This window comes from Rattus norvegicus, chromosome 13, assembly GCF_036323735.1.
Source record: "Rattus norvegicus strain BN/NHsdMcwi chromosome 13, GRCr8, whole genome shotgun sequence".
Classification (NCBI taxonomy): domain Eukaryota; kingdom Metazoa; phylum Chordata; class Mammalia; order Rodentia; family Muridae; genus Rattus; species Rattus norvegicus.
Genome location: NC_086031.1, coordinates 89,214,863 through 89,227,187, shown reverse-complemented (window position 1 = coordinate 89,227,187; position 12,325 = coordinate 89,214,863). Strand labels below are relative to the sequence as shown.

General features: G+C 38.3%; 1 protein-coding gene across 1 annotated transcript in view; it reads right to left on the bottom strand.

Annotated features, from left to right (window-relative positions):
* Fmn2 (formin 2) overlaps positions 1–12,325 on the bottom strand; it is a 316,927-nt gene that overhangs the window by 76,602 nt on the left and 228,000 nt on the right. The window contains exon 15 of the mRNA NM_001427798.1: positions 1,818–1,869. Within this exon, the coding sequence (NP_001414727.1) occupies positions 1,818–1,869 (52 nt within the window). The remainder of the gene's footprint in view (positions 1–1,817; positions 1,870–12,325) is intronic.

The following is a 12,325-nucleotide window of genomic DNA, read 5'->3' as shown; positions in this document are numbered from 1 at the left end:
TAGTGAAGACAGAGAAATGGAGATTGCTGAGGAAATTTTTCCTAACCATGACCCTGACTGCAAATCCTCATTCTAAAAGCATGGATCACTCAAGGAAGCTCATGTATTCCTTTGTGGGATTATTTTGTATATTGGAATGGAAATTTCCTATCATTAGACCTTTCAACTTTTATTCTTCAAACAAGTTTCCTGAGGATGTCTGAGTAAGTTGGTGGATTAGAATTTATCTCCATGGTTTGGGCAATGAAGAAAAATCAGTATAAGAAAAAAATACACAGAGAGATAGGGTGAGCATTGGAAGTTCAAAAGGGAGAGAGAAGAGAGCTGAACAATGCTTAGAAAAAGAAGATGAGAAGAATCGCCAGGGTTGTTTTTTTTTTTTCCTCTGCTACATACAGAGCTTCAAAGAGAAGGCTATTCAATAGAAAGATCCCTCAAATAATACAGGAAAGATATGTGGACAAGAGGGCCAGAAAGTGTAACACAAACATGAAAAGCAAAGAAGCATGATTAAAATATTGTAACTCCAGCTAATGAATTAGAAAAGTGAAGTGGATAAAATGGCTCAAAAATTCTATGTGTAAAAGTGATCTATGACCTCAAAGAAATCAAAACTAAGAGGATAGACAAAGCATACATAATCAATCCAAGAGTTGGAGAGAAAAGTCAAAATTAGGAAGTCTGGCAGTACGGATGAAACATTTACAGAGCCAAAAAAGAAAATTATCAAGAATGCAATTTTATTTAAATTCTTTTATCTTTTTAAAAATTTTAATTTAAAAATAATAGCAAAACTTTAATTTAAAATAATAGTAAAAAACAGAAAGAATTAAATAAAATAAAGAAAAAAACTGTGAAGAATTATCACAATAGACTCAACCTCTCAGACGAAAAGAATGTCAAGGAGCATCAACAACATTGAGGAATGTGGCATCTAACATCAAGAAAAAAGAAGCCAATGACCATGGCCATGATGACAACTTTATAAACTGTGGGACATGATCAAGACATAAAATCTACAATGGGTTAAAAGTAAGAACTGTGATAAACACTAAAGTCATTGAGAATCTATTCAGTAACAAAAAGAGAAAATTCCCCAAGTATAGGGAAAGAAGTGTGAATCCAATCACGAGAAGGTTTTAAAATCCCAGATGGACATGATGACAGAACTTTTCTATGGAACTTTACAAGCAAGACCCCCAAAGTACAAAAGAAAGGAAAGATATCACAGAAAAGTGCCAACTCAGAAAAACAAACACATTAGAATAATCTTACAGTGTGACACACACCTTAAAGGCTAGAAAATCATGGAAGGGTATATTTCAAACTTAGAAAGTAAAAGTAAGAGTGACCAAAATTGCGACATACAGAAGAGTAAATTAAGAGAGATGAAGAGGATGATAAGGAGCTAATATGAACAAAGTACAATGATATTCATCATAAGGGAGATAGCATAATAAGACCTATTATTTTGTATGCTAATAAAAAAGTAAGTACAAACAAAATAAAATCCACTTTCTCCATATCTTGTGTCATCTTGTATTTCCTTCTGAATTCTACTGGAAAGAGGCAGCGCTGTTCATCACAAGTTAGCATACAACAGAATTATGCGTCATAGTGACTGTAGAAATTCACTGTGGTCTTAAAAGTTCACTCTTTCATTAGATTCCAATTTTGTGCTTGAAGGTAACAAAGCAAAACAAAACAAGCAAAAAACACCCCACAACCAATAACTGGTTCCCGGGGTTAAAATAATCTGCAGGCTTTCATAAGGCTATTCTGAGAAGAAATAGCATATTAAGGGAAGATGATCTTACCATTTATGAGTCTCCGTCAGGGCAGTCTCTTGTGTCTCTTGGTCAATTTTAGCTGAAAATGCAAGAGAAAGACATGAAGTAGGTACAGAGCTTTAGCATCTCACAGAATATACAATCTAAACAACACGGAGTTGATGAAATTAGGAATTCTAATGTTCTCCAACCAAATATTATCTTAACCCTGTTAATGTCAGTGATATGGTAGAAATATTATTAAATTTGATTAAATTGACACTAGCATGTGGGAACACAGGATTCTTACATAACCAACCCAAACTTTAAGGTTATGAATAATTTCTTTACATTTGACACAGTGACCTAAAGAATGAAAACACTACTTTCGCTGTTACACTAAATGTTCAGGGACCCAAACACCAACACAGGTTCAAATACCAAATTGGGAATTAAAACAAATGAAATGGACACACATTTTAAACTTCTTGTAGCCATACTCTTGGGGACAGATCTCAAGTGACTAATTATGATCTGTTCTGATGGGGGACTTTATTATTCACTCATTTATCTGCTATAATATGTTTGTCAGTGCTATGGATCAAACCTAGAGCCTTGCCTATGCCAGACAAGTGCTCTACCATGAAGCTTCAATTTTACATTTATTTGCTCTATATTTTTTCTCTAAAAATAAAGATGTCTAACAGGAAGCCACAGATCTGATTTAGGATGGTGGAAAGGTTTCATATTAATTAAAAGTCACATCGACACTCCAAAACTAAAACATATGACAGCAATTTCCACCTTCTTTCCAAGAAGTTCTGTAAATACTCTATGACTTTCCTCTCTTCTTCTTTGTGCATATATATTTGGCATAAATGTTTCAGAGTGTCTTAGCAAGACACTCATTATTTTCAGTCTACTCTAAGGGATGGAAAAACATTAGTTATAACTACAGCTAGAATGTCACCAAACTGTAGGACAATACAGAAAAATATCATCACCACACCTATACAACTTTCATAATGCATCTCTCACACACCAAAAAACAGATGTGCACATGATAAAAAATACACAAATAGTAAATAAAGAAGTTATCTATTTATAAACCTTCCCCTGTGGTCACATTTGGGGCCATTTGGAGAAATCGGAAGGCAAAGTGGAGGAGGGTATGTTAGTAGACTCTATAATCATAAAAAAATTTGGCAGTGTTGATCAACTAAAACCCATGATGCTCTGGTTATTATTAAAGTGTCTCTCTCACTACTTAAAACACAATAGTGCAGCTTGACCTGGTTAATGTTTTACAATGTTAAGACTGCTCTGGAAGGCCTGTACTGCCTGTCGATTGTCCGGACACATGTTAGGCTAACACTCTCTTCCATGGATATCAGAATTTAACAGGGATGATTTGAGTTGGCAGCAGGAATTTTTGTCTTCTCCTTTCCTTTCCCTACTTCGGACTAGATTGTTTACATGCATATACAGGTCAATCATTAGCCACTTGAAAGACTGGGATACACATTAGATATTGTACTCAGAACAGACCCTAGAATGAACATACTGTCATAAAAAAAAACCTACCTTGAGCATGCCTGAAATAAAATCTGATTTGTTTCCAGACACAATTCTAGAATAACATAAAGTGACTTCAAGGAGAAATATCAAAGGCAGCCCAAATGAACAATCTTTGACAATGGGCAGTTTGTTTGTTTTCTTGAAAAATACACAGATTAAAAGAATTGATGGAATTTGATGGGAATCATTTCTAGAATAGTTTAGAAGATTCAAATAAACGAGTTATGAAACTAAAAGCACATGAAACTGATGCTCTTGAGAACGTCTTTAATTCCCAATCAGATTAATGTGAGTCACATGATGTTTAACAATCATGTTCACTTGTCAACATATGCAAATTATTTAGCACAATATCTATAATGACCAGTACATGTGAAATAAACATCTTCCTTAAGTTTGGGAATTGAAGAGTTGAAAGATCTCTACGCGAGTCAACCACTGTTTAATGTTTTGACACGATATCAAGATGCAGAGAATATATTCTTGTAGCTTTTCAAAAACGTATGCCCCTAAATCATGGTAAGTGGAATAAAGTGAGTTCACAGTAATAATTCCTTTTGATGTCTACCAACCCAGCTCTTGTTTCTGTGTCTGAGAAAGTTGGCTTAAAAAAAAATTAAAACCAAACCTACTTAATCCAATGTGGCAGGAGATTGATCCTTACCAAAGAAATAAAACATAAAAACAGATCTCCTTACCAAACCGAATAACCATGCTACAATAATAAAATCGAATTGGAATAACAGGCAATGCTTGGGACTCCTCCACTATCCATTATTTTCACGTGATTTTCAAGCTACAGGGATTTGTATATTGAAACTCTAATCAGCTTTGATAAACAGTCAAATTGGAGATCAAGGGGAATACATTAAAGGCTAAATTTCAACTCTGAATGCAGAGTCAACAATTCAAGGAGCCAGGGCAGATTTCTTTTTGTAGTGCAATCTGAAGAAGAAAAATAAAAAAAAAATCCATTCTGAGAGTGACACGTGGTGGCACAGGTCTGTTATCCCAGAACAGAGGAAGTAGAGTGCAGGTCAGGGAATCAAACTTTGAGGGCAGTCTGATCTACACTGTGAGACCTTGTTTCAAACCCAAGAGCAGGGGATGTAGCTGAATGGTAGGGCACTCTCCTACTACCTGCCATGCCTTTGTTCAACCTAACAGAAAGCCTTAAAAACTGGAGTGCATACATTGTCTAGCAGGGGGCTTTATACAAACAGACAATCAATGATTTGCTACTCGAGTCTCCCTTTTGCGCCACTCTTAAAAAACAAAAACCCAGAGTAAGGTAATTGAATAAAATGAGAGGTTTCTCTGTGATGTGAACATAGATTTTTGATGCTAACTCAATGGTGTAGCAAGCTTTGCCAGCTTGGGGTACTGAAGATGAACCCTGCAGACTGAAATAAAATGGCACTGTGACCAGTAAAAATCTGCCTTCATATAGGGGTAGGGTAAAATCTTTTCATGCAGTGATCAAAATCTCAGCATAGGTGTATCTGCAGAGACTCATTAAGTCTTTATTAAAGGTGACATGGAAAATAAGATAACTTGCTACATGTACCACAAAAATGGTTTTCTGAATATTTAAATTTCCTAAATTTTTTTTCTGAAATAAAAGATGACTTGTGGCAGGCTAGAGAGGTGGCTCCGTGACTGGCGATGCTTTACTTTATAAGCCTAGTGACTTGAGTTTGATTACCAGGAGCAATGTAATGATGGAAGGAAAGGGCAGACTCTGCTAAATTGTGACTTGACCTCGACACAGACAGATGGACAGAGAGACAAATGGAAAGATAGACAGATACACACACATGTAAGTAAAATATAAACAAATTGCACATAGGTAATTTCGAATGGTGCACATGATTCTTTGAAGTATTATAAAAGCCCAGGTTCTTCTGGGTAGTATTTCCTTATAGATGCAAAATCAGCTATCAGCAAAAGATTATGATTAAACTAAGCTCCATGAATAATATAAAAAATGGGGAAGAAAATATTTACATTTCAGGATCCATGTACGATTTCATTCCCACTCTTCAGAGGAAAGAGTGTGCTCTCTCTCTCTCTCTCTCCTCTCTCTCTCTCTCTCTCTCTCTCTCTCTCTCTCTCTCTCTCTCTGATACTATGATGATGTGATAGCCCTCCAGTTAATTCTAGACTGATTAGGGACTATATCTGTGTGGCATAGCATAGCACTTGCCTAAAATAAATAAAGCCTTTGGCGAGTAGCAGCACAAACCAACCAACCAAACTTACCAGGATTCTAAGTGAAGATTTACAGGAAAGCCAAAGGAACACTTAAAATGGACGAATTGGCACAAGGCTGGGTTGGGTAGGTTTGAAGTGCTAAGATGTTAACAAATTGCCTGGGTTCTCTTTGCCAGTTTTCCTGGTGGTGTCCTTGGCCACTTTGGACACATGTGTCTGCATAATGGTTGGTGAATACCAACTGTTACCCAATATCACCTCTCCACAGTTAAAGTCTCCAGAAGCCACTTGTACAATTGCTACCAGGAAAGTTACCCAAACTCTCTCCAGTGTCTTTTTCCTTCAGCTTCCAGACTCTTCTACTGCCAGTGTTTATGTCTTGCATATTATTAAGTTAGACAAACCTGGTTTACATTCTAGTTTAGGACACGACTGTGGTAGGCTTTAGTAACTGTGACCCTCACTTTTATGGCAGTCTTTCTGCGTGAGACCGGAGTGGAATTTTCTTTTTCATTGAGTTGGTTCATAGAGAAAGAAGTTAGTTAATTCAGTACTGACCTGGAAGCAAAACCCAGCTGATTGAGTTTAAGGAAAATGACAAAGAGGAACATGGTTTGAATAGACAATCCCCAGAGAGTATCAACAACTATCATTCGTACTGTTATTAAGGAGAAATGGATGCTGGGGAAGTGGTTCAGTCAACTGCTGATCCTCAAAGGTGAGCTGAGCCATAGATATTATTAAACCAAACAGAACGGCTGCTACTCTTTAGCCTTTAGTTTTAGGTGGAAGATATCTGGAATTTGGAGCAGAGACTGCAACAAACAGACAAAACAGAAAGGCACCACTAAACTCCTTAGGAGGCAGCCTTCATTGTTTACGTGGTTTTATTTGTGTTCATTTATTTTAGTATTAAGATGCAAGACTATCCTCCTAGTCTGATTCTACCAAAGGCTTGGTGACTCTGTCACTGAGCATGGGAGTGGCTAAAGCTAGCCCTCACGATGGTATCTTCTCAGGCAGCCCTGATGCGCCTTACCCAAGAGAATCTCTGGCACCACAAATTATTCCTGGTGGTTGTTGCCCTACTAAGTTAGTCTTCTGACCCTATGATTTGTGTCTCTGGTCTCTGTCTGGCTCCAGACTCTTTGGCAATGTGAGGTATTTCTGCTGACCTTGTTCCAAGCGACTGAGTAAGCAGAGGCACGGAACGGACGCCCTTTCTGATCTCCAGCTTTCATGAGGGAATAGCACATATCCTCAGGTAATTGGAGACAGAGTTGCCTCTGAGTAATATCAGATGGAAGGCAACTCAGAGCCCTTTCATCTACTTGTCTAGGCTCTAAATCTTTGTGCTATTTTTCCTTTTATTTAAAGTGTTAACTAGTTTTTGTTTATAATTAGCTATGAATGTGCATTTGGATCGCTTTTAAGTGCAGCCAGTGTGGCTTATTCCTTTAGACAGATGTACAGCCTATCCTCTGAGTCATTTGAGGTTGTCACTTAACTGCAAATATATTGCTTTGGTTTTGTGACTTCTAAGACACTCCTCCTTTTGACAATGTACTAAAAGTCAAGTAAATTTGGGAAGGTTAGATCTGTCACACTGAATGATATTGAGAGAATCTTTCCTTTGACAGAGAAAGGAAGAGTCAAGTCTCCCTGCACTTCATTCCCCTCTCCAATGCTGCTAATGCTTTTTGGATAATAAAACATGCATCGTAGACTACTCTAGGAGGGAGAAAGCCTGGATCTTGGAAATATCACATTAAAGTTGGCCTTTGCAGTAATTCATGGCTAACTTTTAATACTGAAGACATATAAAAATGTGTACCATTTTTTCCTATATAGACATCTGTAAGCATCACATATTAATGTTTGTTATTAAAAGCCTAAGAAACATACAATGGAAAATAATGTACACATCAAAAATTTGAGACATGTGGCTTGTAGCAAAACTCAAAGTACAGCAAAGTCATACACGGTGATTATCCAGCCTGATGTATTCATCTGAATGCTCCTTCGTGAAATTCCTTTCCAAATCTTAATTTGAAAACCCAAAGTGCAAAAGACATAGGAAAATATTCAGTATACACACACATGCTGAACCCTTGGTAAATATTGTTGCAAGAAAGACTTGTCTATTTCCACCTAGAACAATTCTGGAAACTATTTTTAAACAAACTATACCTGGAGGCTATATGTTACTACATTTATCCACTTTGGAAATTTCTGGTCTATGTCTACTAATGTCATATAAAAGTGAAGGCACACTCAGGGCTACTTCATTTTCTCTATTTGCTGAGAAATAACCATGCTACCAAAGCAGTCTGGAATATGCACTGATATCCGTCAACAGAACCCAAATCACTAAAACCTTGTGTGAAAACTGAACATACATATCTCAAGGCTGAGCTTTCAATATTAAAAGCAATATTCACTAAATCTGGTAGATCTGAAACATCAAAATATAAAGCAGCTGGAAATAAAAATCTGAAAATCATAAAAGCTTCCTTAGTGGGTTTTCTTTTTTTCCTAATATTACTTGCCAAAACAACGTTTGAAGATGAGGGTATTTCAATCCTAGAAATCAAAGCCACTTAAATCAATACTCCAATATTTTAAGAAAGAGTTGAGTATCTATTGTATTTTGTGAACCATTTGTTGGGGCTCCTGTAGTGCTATCTTTGCAAAGTCTTTTGCATGAAGAAAATCATCAATGGGAGAGAAATTATGGTCATGTAATAAATGACAACAGTAGATACGCTGGAGTATTACAGTTCACATGCATATGACCAGGCTGACTTTACATGTAATAGCGCACAATAATAAACCATGGTGAAAAGGCACTTTATTTCAGTTTACAGTCTGCAAATTAAAAGGGAAAAAGTCACAGAAGGTATTAGAAGTAAATATTATGTGAAAGAGGCAGGATAAAAATCCATGCCCATGGATGCCAAAGCTGGAACACTGTCACTCATGAGCACAACAGAATGACACCTTTGTTTGAGAGAGACACAGACGATCAGGAATCAAAGGTGTTTGGGTTTTGAGTACAATGATGAAGTTCTAGGCAGAATAAGACAGAAACTGGCAAATGTATACGAACACAAGGCTCTCAAGCAAACACCAAGGTGTCAAGATGGAAAGTATAGGGAGAAAAGGTGGGAAGGATGATAGGGAATAGGCCTCAAAAGGCCTTGTTGGGAAGTATGTGTAGACAGCTCCCTATGGTGTAACACACACACACACACACACACACACACACACACACACACACACACACCAAACTAAAACAGAGTGAAGGAAACATATTTCTGCCCAGTCTAAAGTAGGGAGATGCACTTTGAAAGAAGTCGTGTACTACTGGACAGTCCTGGGCCCAAGCTTCGCCTACCTCTAATCAACTGGGAAAGTAGATAAAATGCAGGAGGTTAACAGTTTTCTTCCAGTAGTGCATGGGTGACATAGGGGGATGAGCTCTTCTCAGGGAGCTCTTCCTCCAAGTCTCTAGATTTCTTTCTGAAAGTCAGTTTGCAGACGGTGTGTCTTGGAAGTAACAGCTCACAGACAAGTGATCTTGGGGGAGTTGAGCAGATACAGATGGGACTCTGGGGAGGTGAAAGTGGCTGCAAGTCAAGGAGCAGAGGTCCAGAGAGGAAATGAAGCTTTCATCACAGCAGAGAAAGAAATTGTCCCCAAGGTCTCTCTGAGTTTTGCTGAATATTAAGTAGCATGTGTCAACAGGGGACTACTATAAATCTAAGCAAAGTTGTACTTAAACAAAAACAATACTCATCCCTACCCTCCAAGGTCCTTCAAGGTCAAAGTGAAAATCTGCTGTCTGAAAAACCCAGCAGAGGACAGGTCTAGAGTAGTCATAAGAGCCTTTGGAAAGTGAGACATCACAGTAGTAGATTCACAGTGATGTTAATTTGAATTCGTCTGAGTAGGTCTTAAAAGGAGATGTTAACTAAAAGTCATTGGACTGAATCATGCCGCATATTTAAATGATATACCCAAAGGAAGCCAAATACTCTGTAGAAGAATTTGCATAAGGCAAAGAAATGGATGGTATCTTCAGTCTCTAGCAAGAATATAGCCCTGCAAATACCACTCACAGTCTTCTACTGCATTTTGGGTATTGGAATGTTCTGCTAAGCTATCAGATTTGTGGTGATATGTTACAGCAGCAATAGAAAACTTATATTGGTTTCCCATCAGAAACTGAAAGCAGAGGAGAATCAATTATAATACTGTGGATAGAAACACACACACACACCCCCACACACACACGCGCGCGCGCACACACACATACACACACACACGCACGCGGACACACACACATACACAATCACACACAGGCACACACACACACACATACAAAAACACACACACACGCACACACACACATACACAAACACACACACATACACAAACACACACACACGCACACACACGCACACACACGCACGCGCACACACACATACACAAACACACACGCACACACACACATACACAAACACACACACGCACACACACATATACAAACACACACACATACACAAACACACACAGGCACACACATGCACACACACATACACAAACACACACACGCACACACACATACACAAACACACACACGCACACACACATACACAAACACACACACGCACACACACGCACGCGCACACACACATACACAAACACACACGCACACACACACATACACAAACACACACACGCACACACACATATACAAACACACACACATACACAAACACACACAGGCACACACATGCACACACACATACACAAACACACACACGCACACACACATACACAAACACACACAGGCACACACACAGACACACACACATACACAAACACACACACACGCACACACACGCACACATACACACACGCACACACACACATACACAAACACACACACGCACACACACACATACACAAACACACACAGGCACACACACAGACACACAGACACATACACAAACACACGCACGCACGCATGCACACACGCACACACACACACACACACACACACCACGGTATCTATGACTTAGTGTCTGTTACAGGCTTGGTTCCCAAATGTCATGCTACTGACAGATGGTAGCACTCTTAGGGGCTGGCCTATTGAAGGGATATTGGGTCATTAGGCTTTGCCCTTGAAGGAAATATCAGGTATCAGGGCAAAAATCTTTCCTCTTTTTCCTCTATCCACCATGTCATTTGCCCACCCTCCTCCTCCTTTGTTTTTTCCTTTTGCCTCTCAATCACAGGAGGCATGCTGGCTTTTTCTGCCAAAAACTCCCAAAACAACAGGGCCAACATGACCTTGGAATGAAACCTCAGAAGCCATTAATCAAAATAAAGCAGTCCTCTGTTCCAATGGGTCACTTCAGGCCTTTTGTCACATTAAGAGAAATCTGCCTAGCACAACTGCTCAAAAATAGAATCTACACAGGTTTTTACAAGCAGTCTAATGTGACAATAATTTTGCACCTGGAAATCCACACTCTGAAAAGTGTTAAAGAAAAAAAAACCTTACATCTATATAAACCAAGGAAAAGATCTGAGCATGAATACTAAATATGCTTTCTCTTAATACCTGACTGAAAATTAGAAGTAAGATAGTATTTTGTTATAATATGTATACAACCAAAGTACACAACAGTAGCAATAATTACAGGAGAAATAGAGGATTGTCATTGTCTGATTTTTGTATCAGTGAAGAAATGGTGAAGATATGAGAACAATCCTGAAAATATAAGTCAAAGATATATAGTGAATTAGCTAATACGGAAATAGGAAATACCATAGTCTATAAAAAAGTCAGAAAACATTACATGAGATAAACACACATAGATATAAAGATGATAAATGAAATGCAATCATATTTTTAACTAACAGATGATCTAAATATTCCAACTAAAAATGCAGGGGCGGGGCAGGGGATTGTTAGACTGAAAACTTTCAGCTCTGTGCTGTCTAGTGGAAAGCTACTTAAAATACAGACATGTACTTAGATTAGATTGAAAGTCAAAGGATAAAAATGGCCTTGTACAAACACTAATCACAATAAAGCTGACATGGCTCAATTAAACTTAGATGACTTAGACTTGAGAAGGAGAAATTCTGTTACAAAAAGGGGGCAGGAGCAAACACTGCCTTGAAGAGGCAATTTAACAGGAAGACAAACCAATTCTAATTATGCACGCATCCATCGTCAGAGATTCAAAACACACAAAGCGAGATCTGTTATTTCCAAGAGGAAAAAAAATGAAACAAAACTGAAGGGAAAGGTGGGTGTGAGTGATAGTAAGTAGTGATTCCAGCTCCCTTCCCTTCTCTCAGGAGCTGAGAGGTTGATGACACAATATAATGGTAACAAAAGAAAGAATGTAAAAGATCAAAGCAATACTGCCTTGTACGGTTATTTTCCTGGGAGGAGAATAAATTGAACTGCTGGGAAGAGAGGGTTAACGGCACTTCTCCAGTTGAGAAGCTTATGCCATGATGCAGAAGAGGTAGGTGGAAAAAGAAGGAGAAGAATTGAAAATAATTAGGGTGAGAAAGATGGCTCAACAGATAAGAGTGTTTACTGCTCTTATAGGAGACCTGAGTTCAGTTTAGGGTACCCATATGGTGGTTCACACTTGCATGCCTATAACTCCAGTTTTAGGGAATCCAATGCCCTCTTCTAGCCTTTCAGGCTTCTGCTGCCTGCAGGTATGTGCTGC